At 41.1% G+C, this 22219-nt stretch overlaps 1 protein-coding gene across 14 annotated transcripts in view; it reads right to left on the bottom strand.

The window, feature by feature from the left end:
• Positions 1–22219, bottom strand: part of DOCK3 (dedicator of cytokinesis 3) — a 228530-nt gene that overhangs the window by 50890 nt on the left and 155421 nt on the right. For 9 of the 14 annotated variants that reach the window (XM_080387450.1, XM_080387447.1, XM_080387457.1 and 6 more), the window contains 13 exons: positions 22049–22211; positions 21259–21365; positions 20390–20561; positions 19616–19713; positions 17538–17621; positions 17094–17194; positions 15696–15777; positions 9654–9824; positions 8346–8432; positions 5924–6116; positions 3953–4080; positions 2829–2975; positions 642–740 (listed from right to left, as the gene is read on the bottom strand). In XM_080387450.1, coding sequence (XP_080243576.1) covers positions 642–740; positions 2829–2975; positions 3953–4080; positions 5924–6116; positions 8346–8432; positions 9654–9824; positions 15696–15777; positions 17094–17194; positions 17538–17621; positions 19616–19713; positions 20390–20561; positions 21259–21365; positions 22049–22211 — 1632 coding nt within the window. The remainder of the gene's footprint in view (positions 1–641; positions 741–2828; positions 2976–3952; positions 4081–5923; positions 6117–8345; positions 8433–9653; positions 9825–15695; positions 15778–17093; positions 17195–17537; positions 17622–19615; positions 19714–20389; positions 20562–21258; positions 21366–22048; positions 22212–22219) is intronic. The other 5 variants (XM_080387456.1, XM_080387452.1, XM_080387455.1 and 2 more) reach the window with 4 other exon arrangements.

The following is a 22219-nucleotide window of genomic DNA, read 5'->3' as shown; positions in this document are numbered from 1 at the left end:
TCTTTCCTATGGAAGTTGAGATATAAAGTTAGTTTCTGCTGTTGTGAGATACATCATCCCAAAATTTCAGTGGCAAAGAAAGCCACCAGAGAGGTCTGCACCCCTCACCAGCCCCTTCTGTTCATGAAGAGCCGTATTTTAAGTTAATGTTCACAAATCTGGGAAGCATGCAGCAAGTGGAGTAGTAAGGTTACTGCTTTCCCAAAAAAGATTTCATCTGCTAAAGACATCTGTATCCCTGAAAAAGCTTGAAATTCTCTTTTGGCATAAAATCAACACCCTTCCTAAGTAAGCTCCAATGCATCTTGTACATCTAGTAAAAGGCTATAGAATAATTACATCCACAGGATTAAAAAAACCCTGTTCCTCTGACTGTGTTCTGTAAGGTACAGCAGCGATATCCTTTTAAGTCTCATAACAGCTATACCGGGACTTCCCTTGCTGTTATGAAGATAATTCAGTGCCCCGCGATCTGAAATGTTTTTTTAACACAACACTTATTATTATACAAGTGCAAGGAAGGTCGGTGACCAGAGTGCCCGTGAATGGGAACGGGAAGCAGAGCAAGCAAGGCTGGAGGGATTCCCCTCTGCTCTCCCATTCCGAGTGAATCACCCGACAAACACGATGCTCTGTCGTACCTTTAGTTCATCCTTGCTTTGGAAGTTGTCCAGTAAGTGCTGGAAATGAGTGTCTGACATCTGACGAAGCAAAGATAAAAGGCAGGAGACATATTCTCCCTGTTGACCAAACAAGAAACTATTTCATTCAGACAATCTGAGATTCCATAATTGTAAAACTCAACCCGGGGTGGGGTATAAAGGGAGGGGTCTGAAATGGCCCCAATGCCTATGACAGGAAAGCTGACATGCACAGAGATTAAAAATACTGCATGTTAACAGTTCTTGACTGTTAACACATAGGAATACACCTCTTAGAGGCTCCTCCATGGGTGCCAGTTTTAAATGTCTTTTACCCAATATTGTAGTCTAAACAAAAACAATTTAAAATGATTAATACAGACGTACATGAGTAGCCCTCCGAGCATGCAGGTTTTGACAATCACCTTTTTCAGTTGCTTGATATACTGTGTCTATCAAAGGTGTGACTGCGGCTCATGCAGACATACCAGGAGTTATTTAAACTAATTGGCTCAGATACTCACAACAGTATAGTGATGACAGCATGGGATCAGTATGGGCTACAAAAGGCGTCTGGAATCTCATAAATATTTGGCTTATTAGTGTTCATCAAGTTATGTGCTGTTGTAGCTAACAGTACTCCAGTAAGATATTCTGAATATAGTTGGGCAGGCCTACATGAGCTACAATTACATTTCTGGCCTGCAAAGCAGATGCACCCTAACCAGTTACCACAGTATCCCAAAGTGTTTTCCAAAGATGAGCTCCCCCATTTTATATATCTGAAAGCAAAGCACAGAGAAGTTAAGCAATCTGTCCAAGATAACAAGCAAGGCAGTGCCAAGAACGTAAGGACTATGTCTTTTGACTGCCACTCCCTTGTGCAACACTTTTTCTGTGACAATGAGCAGTTAATTTGGAAAATTAAACTTCCTTCTAAGCAGTATCTAAGAAGATTCCGCATACCACTGTGCTGCGAAATATAAATTCAGGAACAAATACAAGGGGATTTTATCCTTAGGACTGTCCATTCCATTGTAATTTTACTTTTTTTTTTTTTTTGAATTGGATCAAGTATCTACCCAGAAGCTTTGACACAGGTTGTTCCAATAAACTTTACAGGGTTGAATTTCCTTAGGATAAAAGGTCTGCTCTTCTGTGCGAGGTGTCAGTGATAACAGTAGGTCAAACGGTAGGAGTAGAAGGAAATTGAGATGTTACTGGACATTTGCAGGCTAGCGCCTTTCTTGTTTTGTATCAAAGAACGTGTCTGAAGCTACTAAATGCCTTGTTCCTTATTAGGATTCTACCATTTGTTACTTTATCTGAGCTCACACAGGAAGATACAGCCTTTTCTCTCGTGCGAGAAGTGGACCTCAGTGCACATCTGCCCCCAACAATACCGCTGAGGTTTCAGCCATCTGATAAAAAAGCAAGTCTAAAAAAAGGGATGTTCTGAACAACAGCTTAACATGGCACATTGTGCAAAAGCTGCATTAGAGACTCTGACAAGCAAAAATAGACTAAAATAGGCTAGAATAGAAAAGGGCAACGAATCCAGAAAAGCAGAAAGCTGAACAGCAGAATTTAGTTCTTTTTCTCTTCTTCCATTGCATGTCAAAGAAAAATTTCTCCCCCTAGGCTTGTGCTGGCAGTCTGGACAAAGTGGTGGCTGTTCCCTCTTCTCCCACCAAGCTCGACTTAGGATCTATTAATTTTCTTTTCAAAAGTTATGTTGTATTTCATCTGCATGAAATAACCAGTGAACCTGGACAGAAGCTCTCCGGGGTGTTATGGGACCTGTCCACTGAGCATTATGGTACTCTCAGTCTTAGGAATCAAGGGCCTGATGCTCGTGTAGCCCTTGGTGGTACCTGTTTAGGGGTGAAGCCCCAGGCAGCTACCTAGCTAGCGTATGCTGCACGTTCTAACCGGTAACTTGCAATCACAGCTCCAAAGGCAAATAAGAAAATGACCTGGAAATCCACAAAAGCTTCCTGAGCTCCACTGCTTCCTGAAGACCTCACTACTGCACAGAGGAAGGAATGGGTTTGTGGCTTATTAAGGGAGAGAGACACAGCTCCGGGCATTCATGCAGCAGAGATGATAATGAGGTGCGGGTGGTGGTGAGGGGCTGAACCATAGGTTAGAGAAGCAGGAAATAGAAACTGATTGTTAGTTACTAACAGTGATTTCTGCTGTGCACTGCGGGCAACGCTGCCCTCTTACCGCCTCCTGAGACTGCGATTTACTCATGATTGTGAGCAGAGTTTGTAAAAGCACATCCAGGAGGCTCTCCACCATCATCTCAACCTCCTCCACGACATCTCCCTCCTACAGTAGGTGATGAGCAAACAGTTAGAAACTGGAGAGAATGGAACGGACAAAGACAACCCTGCCAGGTCAGCCATAGCACAAACTCCTTGTGCCAGACAACTCCGCAGCAGATGTTCGAAGCAGTACAACCAAATTCCTCACCGGTACCTGTGATGCCAATGTGTGTGTGTGTGTGTGTTACTTCGTCAGTCTGATGGGAACATTCAGGGTCAGAGCCATAAAGGTAAATCTATAACCAAAGGTTTTCATACACTCTAGAACACAGTGGGATCCAATTATGTCTGGGAAGCTTTAATCCATGGCAGTATTATTTTAGTTTATAACCACGATACCTTCCATCGCATTCCTTTCACACAAACTGTAACTTGTGATTGGAAATAACACATTGGTATGAATTGTATTTAGCACCATGAGCTTCCTCCTTTAGTCAGGCGGGTAAACTTCACCAAGCCCTGTCTGTGGGCATTGCTTTAAATGATCAAGTTACCATTTGGGATCAGAGTATTACCATCATCAAGGCTGCGTGTTTAAACTCAGCAGCAATTTCCAGAAGTAAGTGTGATTTCACTGATTGGATAATTTTAAGAGTATTCTCTTCACATGAACCAAAAAGTGCTAGTTACTGTCTCTTGCAGAACTACAAGTCCTAGAGCTGTGCAGAGCTTTTAGACTTCACTGACACCTAAGTTCTGGGCTTGGATGAAGAAAATTAAACAGTGTCAAACCTGGTAAATGCGTATGCTTTTTCCCCCTCCTAACAGCATGAAAACTCTGTAATCAGAATGCTCTGAGTCACACACACAGCAGCAGACCCTCATTTCAGGTGTTCTCCTGCTGACCAAAAGTTAGCAGAATTCAATTTTTAAAAGGATCTTAAAAAAACCTGTATTAACCTATAAAAATCCCTCAGTCTGAATTTTACTAAATTAGTGGTGCAATTAAAAAAATAATTAAAAAATAAAGCATCAGATTACCAAAGAGCTGGCCTTGATTATGGAGAAGATACTACTGAGGATCCCAGAGCAGATAAGTAGCTCCTTCTGCTGTCGTAGGTGAAGGTGAATGTGGTGAAGAACTACAGGTAGCAGGATGCGCCGGGACTCTGAAAGAAGGAAAACCAGATCACAGTTCTTCCAAACAAAATTAATTTTCAATCATGCCAATCAGTAGCCTTTTGGTATCCAAACTAGTCTACTGATATACACTGCATATGATTAAGTGGTGCAACTTCTATCGTACACATTGTAGTACCCTACACTTTAAGAACTGTCTCTCATGAATGAACAGTACTTCTAGTTTCAGAAGTTCATATACGCAGTACACATGATGTTCCCAACAATGACTCAGCTTGCAAACAACAGTTGTGAACTGACACTTTCTAATGTTGATTTCTTTTGTGCAAACCCTTTCTCACTTTGCATTGCTTTCCAGCTCTACTGTCACTGCTAACAGAGCTCCTCTACTGTGTGCCTCTTGAAACTGGCTAATTCTCTCTTTTAGCTGGCTCACAAACCTTATCTTACAGAAGAAGGGAGAGCAGGTAGCAGCTGCAGAAATCAGTAGCCAAAACAGGAAAAAAAGAGACAGGGGAAAAAAGTGGCAAGATGTCAGCAGACTGACAGGAGAGCCAGAAAGAAAATAAGTCATCACCATATGGGAGGCAAGAAAAAGAGAACGTATCTTCCTTTAATGCAAGACCTGAAGAGTAGGAAGGGTGGGCAGGCAAAAGATAACTTTGGAAACCAGATTCATCTTCCCAGGGGCAGACAGGACATGGGAAAGACCTTTGACAAGGAATATCGGGTCATGCTTCCACAGGAAGGAAGAAGACAGGGTCTGCCCTTTTGTTGGGTGGAAAATGTGGCAACTGTACAGTCACAGCTGCCTTGCAACGCTGAAGCTTTCTTTCTCGTTTCTGATGCTGTAGCGAGATGTCATGCTGCTATGCAGCAGCTATGCTGGTATCTCATGAAGGAGAAATGAAGGTTAAGGGGAAGGAGTAAAGCCCTAGACCCTGTGGGTAAAGTTACACCTGTCTTTATTGAGAAGACAGAAGAGGAGGCTTTCGCCCATGAATTGGCACGCACAAAGACAAATATTTTTAACCATAGGTTCAAAACACTATAATTAGCTAAAATTCACTGCCTGTTTCACTGCCACCTTTGGACTAAGCTACTCATTCTCTATACTCTCACATTTTTTGAGATTAATTTCAAATTTAAGAAAAAATATGTTTAAGAACAATTACAATGGATGGTTTAAACATGAGTCTGTGCTATTACCATTCTCACTTTGCACTGTGTAGAGCAAATTCAGTGCACTAACTTAAGATCCTCACTACAGGGAAGATAAGCCCAAAGGTGCTTTTTATCTTCCACTATTACCTTCCTAACTTCTTTCATCCAGACTTTTATGTACGAAATAAACTCATGGTCTTCAACCCCTCTTCATTCAATTAATTCTTAAATAATTACCAGTATGTTGAGCTAAAGAAATATAAAGTTATAATGTAAAGATTAAATATACTTTAAAAGACTGTGGTGGGTCTCTCATGTAACTTCATCTCCCTGTTTCTTTCTCAGAGAATAAGCTTGCTGGAAAGGAGGTTATCTTCCTACCCAGGACAGCCACAGAGGAGTAATACAAAGTACCAAGTGAGATCTGGCAGTTTTAATAATTGATTTGATTTGTTAACATACATACTTTTATCAACCTTTAGAAACTACAACTTATCCATGATGGATTTATAAACATTTCCTACCGTAGGGAAACTTAGAAAGTACCTGCAGCAAATACAGGTGACAATGATGCCGCCAAGATAAATAATTAGCAAGATTACTGGCATTCAGCAACGAACTGTTTGCAGCCAAGCAGCTGCAAAATGAATGCAGCATGTTCCTACTCTCAGCTAGCAGCACGAGTTAGCCTCAGTACCACTGCCTTACCTGAGAAGGAGAACAGGCGGCTGTCAACAGTGCGTGCGATAGACTGTAGCTTAACAACATCCATAGACTGCCCGATGTGCACGGTACTGGGCATGCTGCCCAGCGTTCCCCGCACAAACTCCGCCACTTCCTGCACAGTGAACATCTGCAACAGCTCGTCAAAGATAGCGGGGAAGGAGTTCAGCAAGGCGGCCTGGGAAAAGTAAATGAAGAAACTTGAAAATTTTGAATTCTGGAACTGCAGCTAAATGCAGTGAAATAGAAACAACAGTAAAACTGAATTAAGGGTCTGCAAAAAGCTACCCAATAGTGCACTATGGCTGGTGTTCATGTTCTGCAATACCTGAACTCCACAGTGAGCAAACCACAGGTAGCAGATAAAAATCAAGTGCTGCTGGAATACCAAGTCTTACAATAAGTTGAGCACATACATACTGTAGAGCTTCAAAAGGCTGTGTTTTAGGACACAAGCTTATAAAACAGAAAAACACTGAGGTACCAGAGAACAGAAAATACTCAATTCTTGTTGATTTACTTTTTTCAATAAATATAAAACTTGCTTCTGATCAGTGTGTTCCATACCAAGTGTTTGTAGTTAAAACTCTTCAGAAAACATTTTGAAGTAAAGAACATGTTGACAGACTCTTAACCATAGCAGCACTGTCATGTGACATTATATTTCTGCAACAGGGGTGAGGTGTGATTTCATGTGAAAGAGGCACCACATCATGCAAGGTGTGCACGTGAGTCATGCAAGGACTGGTACTTCCAGTCAGCTGGAGTCACCTCGAAGGTGTTTCTTAAAGTGCAGAAAAAATACCAGCACAACAACAATAAAAATCAAACTCTTCCTCTCTTATGTCACACTTTTTCAATTCATTTCTTCGAAACAGTAGAAAATCCCATGCCTGACCCTATCCTCAGGTCCCACAGCCTCGATGTCAGACCTAACAACTGCCATACACCTCCAAGGTTTTAAAAGTCTTCTCTTCTACACCCTACCCATGCTCCAGACCCATTTCCTCACTGTAACTACTTAAATTCCTAGATGGTTGCACGCCTCAGTGCTGCACAGTGTGGTTTTGATCCAGCTGCCTCTCTCCCAGCCCCCCAGCCCCCCCGCTTGCTGCTTCCACCCCCTTGCCTGTCGCTCTCCACACAAACCACACTGATGCACCAAGCTTTGCTGCACAACCCTGTTCAGCTTTGCCCTTCCAGAGTCCCACCACCTGCCAATATTTTCTTCTGTTCTGCAAGTTTCCTTTTCTTCACCGATTTTTTAATTGTCATGACATAAAACATTTCTGTAACTCTCCCACACTGGCTCTAACACTTGGCATGCTTTTCCTAATCCCATATAATACACCGCTTCCTTCTTTGCAAAGTCTTCCCTCAAAGTATCTTCAAACAACACTGGTATCTATTGATTGGTCTTTGAGCAAAGTCTAAGTTATTCTTACAACTAACACTGTAGAGCTCATTAAATTATTCTGAATATAAATTTACCTCTTTCTTCTTCGTGCTCGTTATCTCTCCCAACATCTTGTTTTGTTACAATCAATTCAGATTATACAAAACCTCACATATCCTCCTGGGTGTTGTCACCTATTTGTTGCTACAAACATACAATGTACTAACAAAATAAACAAATAGGAATCATTTAAAATAGCTGATGGCACTCTTGGAAGGCTGAACGGCTGCAAATCTAGGCAGCATCTTTATCTCTGGGATAAACAAGTGAAATTACAACACTGGCCCAGCAAACCCTTACAGGAGTTTTCCTAAACTTATTTCTAACTATTACTATAAAGCAGAAGGATTTCTGTAGCCATTTAGGATATCCAGTAGCAATCTAAGGATATGCATGGGATCTCTTCAGGAAGCTTTGGAGCCGTCCTGAGGAACAGCTACATCACTGCATCCGTTCCTTGAAGGGCCCTTTTTTGTACGACACCCTAAAATATGCTGGAACATTACTCATGTCAAACTAATTGCCTGGAAGGAAAGACATAATCAGTTTTAATCTCATTGCTGGGAAGTACTATATTGAGATCTCTCTAATATCCTGGATAAGAGGACAACTGTGAAGAAAATTATGCTTGCTAGGGCCTCAAGCATCTCTCTAGATATTTAACAGTTGTCCAGGCTTCCAGAACCAGTACATAATCTCCTTGGCTGTCCCGAACAATGTGATGTACATAATCTTGTGTACGCCCTCAGTACTGCCTTTTCAGTGTGTGGATGCCATAAGCTGTTCCATTAATTACTGAAATATTCCACATTTCCTAGTTTTAAAGTACCAGCCACTTAAACATCAAATTCCAGTTTATATGCAGGAAAAGAGGGTTTGGGGTAGGTAAATGGGATTAATTGGGAACATCCATGATGAAATACGTGTGCAGTTCTGGGGATCATTACTTACAGCATTAAATGACGGCCTTGACGTACCACCACATTTTTGTGGGGCACATGTCCCAGCTCCGCTCGCCTGCCCTCCGGGCTGAGGCGCCTATGGGGCAAGTGGGATCAAGGGGCAACAGAGTGGCAAGGGGGAAACAAAAAGTAAACTTTTCAAAGATTAAATAAGGACAGGATTTACAAATTACAGAAGTCTAAAGTAAGAAATACAATAGTGAGCGAGAGGAAAAAAAGGAGAGCCCAAGAGAAAACGGGCCAATAACACACCCTCAGAGCCAGCGTCCCTGGACCTGCGACCAGCACGGCTGGCAGCCGACCAAGCCCAAACAGCCTGTGCTCGCAAGAGCCTGTTTCCACTCACTGTCACTTTGCCTGCAAAATTCTGTGCACTGATTTCTCATGTTCGTGGCTCATCTTATTATACCCACTAATGGGTGATTAAATAAAAGATTAGAGCAGCTGTTCTCAACATCTTTCAGACCAGCTCCTTAAGAAAGAGATCACACTGCTGGCAGCTTCCCTAACCGGCGGAGCTGCTCAGTTTTGTTGCAATGTTCACAGCAACTGCTTCCTTGGCAAACTACATTCGGTGTTCAAAACATCTGTATAACGGTGATTAGTGATCACAAATCACCTTTGCATTACCAGGAAGTTCTAGGTGGTCCATTTTAAAACTTTTAAACACAGAACTACGTAATTTTGTACAGTGGTCTTTAAAATACAAAACAAAATTTTAGCAGCATCCGTACTCACTTTGAGTAGTATCTTACGCCCACATGAAGTCTTCATGAAGTCATCTGGGCCATATTTAAAATAATGCATTAAATGTCAGCGTGCTTGTGGTTGGGCCGCGTACGATTCTGACCATCATTTTAGAGTATGCTGGAATTAAGTTTACCTGGCTGTGAGTACACCAGTTGAACTTCTCTGCTGTGACGTTGTTATGACCCTAAGTATTGACTTGAGCTGCTACAATTAGGGATTTAGAATTTCTTGAGGCCAACTGCAAGACACGTGAACGAGAGGACTTGAAAACGCAGTTTACTTTTGCGGAGCAAAAACTAAAAACTATTCTTGTGTGACAGGTCACTTTCCTCCTGAGAGCCCACGGTTCAGCTCACCCAGACCTGTGATGTGGTGCAAAGGTACCGGCCAACCACGTGAACTGCCTGTGGCGTCTTCCAGTATCATCAGCTTGTTAGAGGGGGAAACTCTACTAACCTGCTTTTAATCATTGTGTGCCCATATATCCTATCAGTGCAGGAAATAGCTGCCTTTTGGTTTGCCGGTTAAAGTGTAGAAAATAGCAAACCTGTGTGAAGATGAGAGTCTCAGAGCTCCTGCTGTCCAAGCTGAGCACAAATCTGATGGACTGGAAAAGCTCTTGGATGCTGGAGCGGAACTGTTCCTCCTCCATTCCACAAGTAGCTCTGGAGTAAAGTATCCGAGATTGGACAATGAACTTGAAAAGATATTCCAAGGCCTTTAGGAGCAGGAGGTGAAGGAGATTAAGACAGAGAAAAAGAGAGAAAGAAAAATAAAGGAGTTTTAAAGAGAACCAGGAAAGATTCTAGGTGCATAACAACTAAATTCTTCAGCTTTAGAAAGGAGAAAGAAAACCAGGTTTTGTATATTAAATAATTCAGTTAAGGAAGAGTTACTTATAGGCATGTACCCATTCTCAACCAATAATCTTTGCTACCAGTTTGCCGCACTAACAAAACCAGGAATGCAGTCAAGTCAAATAGACAAATTTGAGTCATGTAACTTGAGGAAAATCTTGGTGAAGAGACGAGACTTTGTTTTCTCATGACTCGGCACAATGACTGTAAGTGTCTGAAGAAGCTATTCTCCTGTTTTCATTCCAATTTTACCTTTAATTACTTGAGTTAGCTAATCTAAATTAAGATTAGTGGACTGTCAGTGGAACAGAAGAAGGGTTACCTGAAAAAGGAAAATCTACTTTTCAATATGAACACAACAGCAAAGTTCGCCTTTATTTCTGGCAGGTACATGTACAAACAGAAATAAATGGAGATGCAGACACAGAGGAAGACAAGAGCAGCATGTGAAGCCCTCTGGCAGCCCATGACAGTAGCAAGCAGCAGTACTGTAGTGAGTATCTTTTTACTTCAAGCTGCAGTAAGTTAAAGTCTTTCTTTTATCATCACATGAAACTTGGAGTCACCCAGCAGAGGGAGAATAACCTGCACAGAAGATGGCATTTAACACCATTACACAATGTGTGATAGATGCCGCGCTCCTGAAGGACTGGCAAATTGGACCTTTTTGTAGTAGAATGACCATTTGTTCTACGACATGTCTAGAGTAAGCCTGAATTTGCAACACAAACATCTTTAACTAGAATTTTGTAAATGGCATTATTCAGAACATTTATTTGGCAGCAGTGTCAATGAAGAAAAATACATTATTCTATGCAGCCTTTAACAAGCTGTCCTATCTATCAAATGTTCTCACAGGCACTAACACAGTAATGTAACATTCCACACAGGAGCAAAGCCTTTTTGATCATTTGGGGTGCACAACTGTCATCACTGAAATGTACTAAATATCAGTGACATTTAGACTTTACTCCTTCCCTTAGTGCTTAACATGATACAGCACTAAAGCAGGATTAAGGGAAGACATGATGTCTAGTCTGATGATATCCTCAAAATTCAGCACAGGTAACGAACAGGCTGGAGCTTCAGTAATCACACTCTACACAGAAACATATTCCACTGTATTTGCTGGAAAGTATTCTTGTCATGCTTTGCTGTTTGGAAACGGAAAGTTAATTCAAATACAAATCTTGCCCTCATCAGATATTTCTGCATCCATAAGATGCCACTCATTCAATCTCCACACGATATGCATGAATATGCAATGTTATGTTGTAAGTTTTGGAATGCTACCGCTTTAAGGACAGAGAATGGGAAGGTGAAATTCCTCATAAAGCCATCACACATTCCAAAATGCCGCTTATACTTACAGAATTTTTTTTTTTTCTTTCCAGGATGATTGCAACTGTGTTCATTTGGCATTACGTTAGTTATACTTCTGTACTAAAACATCTCCCAGTGAAGCTTCCTTCACCAAAGAATTTCATCAGGAAATAACACTTTATGTTTCTGGATAGTATCCAGAGGTCAATTAGTTCACAAGAATCAGCTCTTTAAGGTCAGCATCTCTGCAGCGAGTCAAGTGCTCGTACAACCTGTTTTATAGGTTTGGTATAGACAACCATAATTCTAACCTGAAAGCTCGTAACTTTAAGGTGAAGCTTATGTTTTGCAATGAATCAGAGGATTTGTGTATGAAATTCTGTAATTGTCTGTTGGAAGTGAAATGGCAGACTTTCAGAGAAACCCCACAGCCTTAGCACAGGCAACTCAACTGTTGCCTAGAATGAACCCATAAAGGCAGTTAACTAAAGAGTTCAGTGTGTTTGTGGCAGACACATGGCCAAGATGGTAAAAGCACAAACCAGGTCTCATTAGCACAAATCAGCACTTGGACCAGCTCTGCCTCCTACTACTTACAGAATCACAGATACGGTGCATATATGTGCCTGAAGACATAGAAGTGTTGCTCAGACAACACTTGAAGGTTTTACTGTAGCACATTCACAAATCCGGTGGACAGAACTGGGGACAGTCCAGTTGTGTATCTGGACTCTGCTGCTGCTGCTGAGACGAAGCGTATGTTCAATCCAAACAAAAGGCAAACCACACCTGATGTTCAGAGTATGAACAGATGAATCAGCTTTGAATCAGAGCTGCTTTAAGAAAAAGCACAGGTTGATTTCCTAACATGAGAAACTCGAAGATTACTTTAGAAAAGACGCTGGAGCATGTAGAATGGGTAACCTTATCATAAGCACAGTGTATGTGAAGAGGATTAGCTCTGAAGATCTGAATCTCTTTCACTGTCCTCACCAGAGTGAATAAAAGCCATCTTCAGTGTCACACTTCAGTCTCCGAGTATTCACTTCACCATTCCAGAGCAGCTAGCAAACTTCCTGCTACTGTCAACGTGTTTTTTCCAGAGACCTGCATCCCTGAAGTGCAAGAAACATCTAGTATGCAGTTTTAAGAAGAAAAGTGCAAAGGTTCAGGTTTCAATACCAATTTGAGTCTTGTGAGAGCAGACAAAAGACCTAGGGCGAACTTCAAGGCATCAGCAACAGAAGAAGTAGCAGGTCGCACAACCAGGCTGACCAGGGTGGAACAATTATAATGACATCAGCAATTTTCTGGTACTCTTACAAAAGCAAGACTGTAGAAAATGTAAATCACCAAATAAAGTAATTATTAATTAAAGAGTCTTGAGATAGATCGGTCTCAAAAGCAACAGACTGACACTTCTTTTTTAAATTCAGGGCGAAGGGAACGATTTGGAGGAGCCCCCAGCCTCAAAAGGCAGGCTGGGAACGTAATTCCGCATCCCTCATTCACTAGCTCCCTGACTGGCTTGGCTCAGAAAGTATGTTCAGGGTTTTGAAGAAATCAACTCAGAAAACTGACCCTTTCCATATCACTGCTTCGTGTTACAAGAAGCTGTGCCTTCCTGTGGGATCATGCTCTTGTCACGGAACTGTGGTTCAGGTCCTGTGCAACGAGAGTTAGAATTTCCATCCAGTTAAAGTTGAATCCCCATCATAATGGCACGCAGTACATCAAAATTTCTTAAAAAAAGTCTGATGCACGCCCTGCGTGGCTGAGCTCCAGAACACCGGCGTGAAGGTGTGCCTTCCTCGGGAAGAAAAGGGCTTGCTGTTCAAGCGGGCTCCTCAATCTAGGCAAAGAGCACCTGTGATTCTGCTACTGGAAGATAACTGAAGCTGAAAGGGCATCTCCTGGAGACACTTTGTAAGTTTTGCCATGACTGGCAGGGAAATTAAACCTGTCTGTGGAGCCATACGTGGACACTTTGTTACGGAATTCTCTAGGGAGGCACCGGCAGCTGTGCCTGGGTGCAGCTTACAGGGAGCTTGTTATAGAGCATAATAAAGCAACATGATGCCATGTGTTCTAGCACAGTTAAACATGTCCGTTTGGTTATAGCTTCTCCAGGTTTCATAGAAGTATTTTGACAAGAGCAGTCTTGAAGGAGGTAAGTAATTTTAGAAATAGTCTGGAGCACCACTTGCTAATGCCCAGGTCAAAAATCAGGATCCTATGGGACATCTGCATATCCATCATGGACGTACACGGGCAGTCAAGAGCCACAAAAGAGTGCACAGATAATTCACATCTGCTTTCAGGTACTACATTTAACAGCTAATTCAGGGAAAAAGGGTAAGGGAGTTATCCTGTTTTCTCAGCTGAAGAACTACTAATGCAAGGAGTGTAGTGAAGACCATCCAAGACCATAGAAATTCCCAACAAATAGACAGAATACAGTACGAGTAATGGCACGTTAGTAATGACAACGGGTTTGGTACAAACTTGTTCCAAATGCCTGAAATAAAATCTGGAAACAAAGATTAATCACTTTCCTGTAACAGAAGAAGACAGAGACCTTAATCTGGGCCTCCAAGATATACCTGCAAAGGCCACTGTCTGAATAAGATGTGACAGCAGTGTCAGTGGTAGAGGATGCACTGTTAGGGCTGCAGAAACTCCAGTGGTAATTGTAATTCTTGTGCTTGGAAAGGCTTGGGCTGCCACATCTTCAAGCTGACCTCAGTCATTGAGGGAACAGCTGCTTTCTAGGAAAGCACTTGAGATTTCCAGTAAGCAAAGAGCTGCCTTGGAATCCTTGAAAGGATGTACCTTATTCACAAACAGTATGTTTTGAAAACCCAAGCTTCTGAAAGACTCCAGCATTCATATTTTTAACAACTCTGAAGAGGACTACTATGACATTCAAAAAATGCAGATCACATAGGGACAATATCATCTATCTCCTTTTGCTGCACTGCATATAGCACTAATGAGTGGTTTGAGAGAGAGAAAACCTTCCAGAAGTCATTCCAGCTAGAGATCTTCCTCTCATCTCATAATTTTAATAGGTTTCTTTGTAATGTCAAAAAAAAGGGATAATGATGGAAACAAAAAAATGTTGATAATTTCCTGAAAAGCCATCTTTGCCCTATTTTTACCGTTGAGTATGAATCTGTGGCTGAAAAATACTGCAAAGAATAAGCTCCTAAGTATGTAAATATCTACAAAAGACAAAGTAAACACTGGTATAATGCCCTTCTAAGTACCAGGATATGATCTTAACAGGTGGTCTTGAAAGCTAGTTGATGGCAGTGATGCTATACCACTCAAATGGAACAAGGATTCTCAAAAAATAAAAATCACTTCCTCAAAATTACTGACTAGATTAGACTAAAGGAGGCAAAACAAAGGAAAAAAAATATCACAAGAAGAAGCAGCCATAATAAAGTTTGAACCGTATGCCAGGACACAGGCATAAGTATGTTTACAAGGAACAGCCTCTGCCTTTCCCAACTGGTTGCCATAAATTAAAGTAGTAGCATATGTATGTGTGTGTGCTTCACCTGTGAGATGCTTCACCTATTTGTACTGAACATGAAAAAGTGAGGAAAAGAAAGTACTAATCTCTGCCACTGGTACGAGTTCTGAAAGTGCCCAGTTTCAAATGTTTGGATGCTCTGCTCAGAGTAAGAAGGTACAGATGGACATTCACTCAAAGAAAAGTATCTTCCTGCAAATTTTGGAATCTTCTGTTTACGTACGTGAAGCACTATCTTTCTGTTTCGCAATTACACATGGTAAAACTAATAGTTTATTTATTCTGATTCCTCTGTAAACAGCACCAAAAATACTCCCTTTGTTTCACACACCATCAGAAAGCTGTGCCTTCTGGTGGGATCAAGCTCTTGTCACGGAACTGTGGTTCAGGTCCTGTGCAACCAGAGTCAGAATTTCTGTCCAGTTAAAGGCTCCTTTATCTGCTTCTTAAAGTACTCCAGAACTTCAGCCCGTAATGCAATGAAGCTGTGCCACAGCCAGAAATGAAAACCCTATCTTTGATCCACAGCACACCTCTGCCTAATACCTTTACAAAAACGGCTTCTTGAAGCGCAAGGTGCAGACCACATATAAATGGCCAGGGCACAGATACTCCATGAAAGTCCCACTGAAGTTCTCCACAGGGCTTCAAACAGACCTAAGGAGACATACTTCTTCCATTTTTTTCTGCACAAGAGTGAATCTCCACCCAACATTACAATTTTGGCAAAATATTAATAAAAAAAATAATCTAGTTAATACAAATCAGAAGTCAGTGCCAGCCTATCCTTGATTTTATTTACAGCTTCCCCAGCCCTTTTGTAGTCACAGATGGAACAGACACACAAATACTTCTATTCAATACATACTCTCATGGCTTCCTGGATGTGGTCTTGGCGTACAAGCTCAGCTGAACGGTCCATGTACCACTTCAAACATCGGATCAGTTCCCTGAATATAACAGAGAGAAAAGAAGAGGAACCTTCAGCACTATTTTAAAATCATTTAGGCAACAAACATTTTGGTTTTAGGGAGAAATCTATAAAACAGTCTCATTTCACTCTATTTCAGCGGTCAGCTATAGCTGTCCTAGCTGCTTAATTTACATAATACATAGGTTTAAGTTTCAAAACTAGAACATAATTTCTTCTCTGAAATTGACTTAGACCATGCGGAACACTAAGATGTTTATTTAAAAGCTTTGATAAATGCATGCAACATAGTTCTAAGACTAAACCACACCTTTTTTAATTAAGTTTATATAAGAAATTCCAGGTCTCCCCTAAGTAAAAGTTTTTAGAAACTAAGATCACAAAGAAAATACGTGCATCTGTTTTCCTAAGTACACAATACCATTTGGACTAACTTGAAGAGCTGTCTTACAAACATGTTGGATTTCAGACATCAGACTACCAAAAATCATTTGTTTTGTCTGAAAGAGGTGATAATTGACACAAAGCAGAACACCTTTTTAGCCTCTGAATGTGACTATGCCTTCTAGTGTTGTATGGTACCTACAGTTTTTTACCTGCCATTGACGGAAATTTTAAAATATTTTTTTAATTACACTAAAATGTGAATGGCATAAAACAATTAAAGCAAATTATAAGTTATTTTTAATATTTTACTGTGGCCAAAGATAAAATATCCTCAAATATACAAAAGAAATGGTCTAAAAGAAAGAAAAACAGCACCCAGAACGATAACTGCTACTGCTTTCAAAAATCTCTCTTATTCCCTGATGCAAGACTCAAAAAAGAATACTAGCAAATAAGGCAGAATCTTCAAAGTGACGGTGAAAACTAAGTTTCTCATCTACTGAAATTACACATTTAGTGTAATCAAATAGAACATCTTATCTGTATACCTGTTTACTTTGGAAGAGGAAATTAGAATTAGTTCCCTAAGCTTTCATACAAGTCTTACACCCCAACATCCTTAAGGCAAAAAATGTATATGCTCTTGGTAGCTCACTAGTACAGACTGGTAATGAGTTGTTGCTGAGCGACAGTCTGCCTTCAGGTAAAAAAAAAAAAAAAGAGAGCAAGGTTCGCCAGCCTTAGAAAGGCAGGATACATCCCAGCGTCTGCTCATTTTAGCCACCGGTGACATCCAGCAGCTTTTCTCTACAACTGCGCTGGGAAACTTCCATCTGAGTAGTTCTGCTTTTGACAACCAGTGCTAACGTGAGGTTATGATTCTGATGGAGACATCATTCAAAAGCTTGTTAATACCATCTCCTGAAGTGATGGTTGAACAAAACCTACTTGTAAGCCAGTGCTCCTGCAAAGTGCTTCTGAATGTAAGTGTCCATCACAGGTCGAAAATGAAAATACTTGCTGTCACGCAGCAGATTTATGATGAACACCTGTGGGAGATAAAAAAGTGAACCCATGCTAAAGGAAGCTGCACATTGTTGCTAGGTCGCTACAAACAAGTTACACAAGCTCAGGAACAATGAAATACATGAGTTTCTTTAAAAAGGTAGTAGTTGTGCTGTTAGATGTTATCGTTTGCTTCTCCCAAGTGATAGCAAATCTTGCTGTCCTAGGATCTGCTGAGGCTAGCCTGCCCTCCTCACCCAGAAAACATAAGGCTGGATCCAGTTGAAATTTTATATTTCATGGAAGTAAAATACTATCAACATGATAATTAGAAACTTAAAGCTCACTGACCATGAGATAAAGAAAAGTAACAATTCAGCAGCTTACCAGAGACTGAAAGACCAACAGACCATACTTTTCTGTGTTGTCATCCAAAACTACAAACAACGTGTCGAGAATATCTTGTAGGAACTAAAACGACATGAATAAACAAAGAATTTCAAATTCAACTGCATTCAAAAGAAGGTTATTTCCTCCCTGCTTTAATTGTTTCATACATGTTGGTATCTTTGTGCAACACTTGCCAAGGACAAATCACTTCAGGTTCATGCACACGAAAGATTTTCATTTGGTTTTACTAAGAAGAATTTTTCTCTTTACAAGGAATATTTCTAAACAAAAATGACAGAAAACCAAAAAATAAGAAATATGTACCATGCCTGATTTATAAATATAACTTCAGTGTTCCTGACTAAGCCTGCTGCCTAACAACAGTGGCAAAACAACTTACTTTAATTCTCGTATCATGAAGAGTGTATCAGATACTGTTTGTCATCAAATTTAAGACTTGGAAGCACATTAACTGGTGCTCCAATAATACTGAAAACTTTTGGTATATGACAAAAAGTAAAGCTTTTATAACAAGCACTAACTGGGTCAAGTTACATATTGCCAAATGTTTCCTTTATCCATAACACCGCGGCTTACTCAGCGCTGGCGCAATTCAGTGATTTTCTTTCCTGAAAGCACAGTCCTCAAAAGGATGGCTGTGAAGAATAACGCTGAGGAGCAAGTCAACCGCACATCCTCTCATGATTTTTTAATCTATTCCAATTAAATTTCTGATGCGGAAAGCAAGAAATAAAATATAACAATTTATGAAGTCTCTGAAAGGATACAATTTCTTATTTTCTGAACTATTGCATGCTGTGCCTCATATCCCAGTGCCTAGTGGCAGCTGATTTAGGGAGGGAATCAATTACTTCTCCCCTTGGAATAATTTAATCCATATCTTTTTATGCTTTTCTCTATAAAAACAGATACTTGTACTGCCCTGCAAACGAAGTGTACAAAACATGGCATTCTTGGATAATTCCAGTATAAATGGGGTATTGTCCTCTTCTGTCTCTGTTATGAAGTTGTCGTGAAGATTAATATTCAAGATATGGCAACATTCAAATGAGTTACAGTGAAGTGGCTTTAATCATAAACTACTAATTAAGTGATGTGATTTCTCTTTGGTTTCTTTTCTTTGGTCATTTGCCGTTACACATTATCTCCTTTTACTTCTAGATTTATAAAAGTAAGTTCTAGGGGGAGTTCTCAGCACACCTAAAATTATCAGAGGGGTATGTAGAATGAACTTCTTTTTTTGCTGAGTATTCAGATGCATTTTGAAGTTCCTCTGACCTAAGAAAGTTCAGGTCACACACAGGACTGGCAAGTAAAGCAATAGGGGTTACACAACATGATGAAATTATGTGATAGGAGATGGATTACTGATAGGTTAGGAATGCTGGAGAGCAACTGGTGCTCAGGCTCTATGCAACAGCTCCACTTCACAGTGCTGGGACAGGAAAATGGGTCTGCAGGATGGGTCACCAGCCACTGAGCAAAACTTAATTTCAAGGTGTCACATTTCTTTCTCCTCTACACAGATGTTTGGAGCATATTTGCAAAACAGAACTACGTATCAGCTCTGCCAGCTGTTTGAAAAGGCCAAGTTTTCTGAGCCAGCTCTGTTTTCTTCACTCTAGAAATGACCAACCACATTCAGGCAATTTCAGAGAATGTCCTTTAGAAAATACTACTGGAACAGAGATCGGCACAAACCACCACCACCAGCGGCGACGTCTTTGTCAGCAAGCAGTGTGGCTTGACAGGAGCGGTCCTGCAGAGTGGGGAACGGGGTGCCCACGACCTGATACTTGCAGCGTACGGGGGTGAGGGAATTTTCCTAAGGATTAGCTACATTTTGATACCAAGGATTAACTATCCATTAATTTTTGGTGTGTACACTCCCTTTCAGTTCCATGTCAAAATAAAATCCATTCAATTCATACACTCTGGAAATTCACAGAGTGAATCAAAAAGCACAGCAAGAGGGAACACTCAGAAGTGCATTGCAGGTCTGATGAATTCACTTGCTATCACAGATACATACAACGACTTATTTCACGTAGTACCTTCACAATTTCCTCGCCACTGACATGTCTCAGTCGTCCTAGAATATCCATCACACGGTCTGGGTAGGCTTTCCATTTCAGCAGGGCAAGCAAATCCACTGCAGAACAGTGAGAGAAAGAGCTACAGTCTGTACGCAGAGGGACGGATGGCAACCCCAGACCCACCAGAGTCACTACATGTTACACTTCCGCTCTTACTGCAGTTCACACTTCTCAGGGCAGGGGGGAAAGGGGAAAACAAGAAGGAAAATACATATTAAGTCCAATACTGCTAAGAAAGAAACAAATGGAGGAACGGGAAAGTGCTCTAAAACCAGCAAAGACTGCATTTTTCCCTACGTGACCGACACTGCCCTGTGGACAATCTACTTTTGTCTTCCCATGCTTCAGGGAAGTTGCCATAAGAAGTTCTTATTTACTTATTAACACTGTAAAAGCCAAAAAACCCCAAACTTCAGATTGTACAGAAAAGCCAACATTGAAGTTTTTATCCTTCAATCACTTAATGAAAATAAACTTTTCCTTAATGTATTACCCTTCTCTCGCACTTACGGTAATGTCTGCAATTTCTCTGCCACCTATCAATATCCTTATTTCCTCAAAAACAGTCTCTGCTCATTTCAATAGTGTTAGTAAAAAACCAAAAAGCATGCATATAATGAAATTATAACAAAGGAGTATTTCAGCAAAATAAACAGAGCACAAGCTTACCCATCTCACCTCCCTTTTCCCAAGCCTGCTGCCCTGGGCGATTCTGAAGGCTCAGCTACTCACCATTCTGGGTCAGTTTGGTGGAAGAAAGCTGTGTGGAGACCGAGAAGGTCTCTTTGGTGCTGCGCTGGAAAATGAGGCTGGAAGGGATGTTGGGGCAGCCGTTGTAGTCCTCCTTGCAGCAAGGCAGCCCCAGGTACAGTGCGTGATTGTTAAATGTGCTGTTCTCATCACACTGTGGGTACGGGACAAGACATGGAATTGTACCTGGTCAATCTCATTCCACATACTCACACCCTGACAGCAGTTGCCTAATGGTACTTTTATTGACCTTTTGGGTGCACAAAAACACTTCTAAGAAAAAGCTTTGCTTACCACCTTTGGGGTCTGTACATACACAAAACAGACCCAGCTCTAGAAAGTGTGGCTTCCTAACCACTGACTCCTTAGAACTTACCACGATCTTCCAACTGTACAACTTAGTGCTGCTGTCTGAAAATCATACTGCAGAAATAAACCAAATCAGCAGGAACAAATTAAATACAACCCCTCCCAAACCCCTAATTACAGGTTGCCAAGCTGTAGCATTGTAACATGATGCATTTGAAGTACAGCCTAATTTCATAACACAAAGGGTGTAGAGTAATGTCATAGGCTGGTAAAACTGCTGAATGCTCATAAATACTAGTATGTTTGAATTCAGAACAGATAGGATTAGAGTCATCATTATCTGAAGGGAAAAGGCAAGCTGTATCTAGAATAGAAGGCTATATCTATACCTAGTCGTGTGATTTTGAATTTGTAACATTTTGAAACTATTAATCTATTCCTCACATACTTCTAGTAAGGGGAAAAAGCAATGTAATGGCCGTTACTTATTTAAACTGAAGTATAGATGAGTAGGTGAAAAGTCTGCAGAGAAGAATTGGTACCTTATAAACGTAAAGCTCATGGATATCATCCGACAAGGTAGTGCCATCGTCTCTCATCAGCGGAGTGAACGCAAACCCAAAGAGCTTCTTTTCTCCCTTGTCTTTTGCTATAGCAACAGATGGAAATAAGGAATCGTATTTGTGTATCATAGAATCACAGAGTGGCTTGGGTTGGTAGGGACATTAAAGATCATGCAGTTCACCCTCCTGGCATGGGCAGGGACCCCTCCCCCCAGCCCAGGCTGCTCCCAGCCCCATCCAGCCTGGCCCTGAGCCCTGCCAGGGATGGGGCACCCAACAGCTGCTCTGGGCAGCCTGGGCCAGCGCTTCGCCGCCCTCACAAGACAGATAATTCTATCTGTCCATATATACCACAAGGTTATTCACGAACTTCTCTGCATGCCTAACAAAAACCATGCAGGTTACGTAAGAATATACTATGTCTAATTCTATGCAAGTGATTGGCAAGCCTCAAAACAAACACAGACATGCTGAGCACAGTAAAATATAAAATATACATGCGGTACAGAAAATATTCTACAGGAAAACACAGCGAAAGAACAGCAAGGGAGAACATCTGCAAAATATTTTGCCTTGCACTGGTTGTTCATGTTTTTAATGTGCTGTTTGACTAATGTAGCAACTGGCTAATTAGCAGTGCACCTTCACTATATTTTAGATTGGCATTGCTTCCCTGCTTTCCTCCCAGTAACAGCCTCACCCAAATGTACACGGACAATGGAAAGACCTCAGCTTTTCTAGAATTTTCTTGGTTATATTTTGCACTCACTGGAGCAATGTCTGAACTCAAACCGGAGGTGAGACCCACGGAACCTGTCTATAGGGATGGGCAACTTGATGATTTCTCCCCACCGAGGGCTGTTATTGTGGTAAAGGACAAATGAGTGGTATGCACTCCTGCTTGGCTCTCCTGAGCCCAGGCTGATGCAGTCCTGGAACA

Source organism: Falco punctatus (genome assembly GCF_963210335.1).
Source record: "Falco punctatus genome assembly, chromosome: 4".
NCBI classification, from domain to species: Eukaryota; Metazoa; Chordata; class Aves; order Falconiformes; family Falconidae; genus Falco; species Falco punctatus.
The sequence above is the reverse complement of the archived record's forward strand: the minus strand, read 5'-3'. Positions and strand labels throughout refer to the sequence as shown.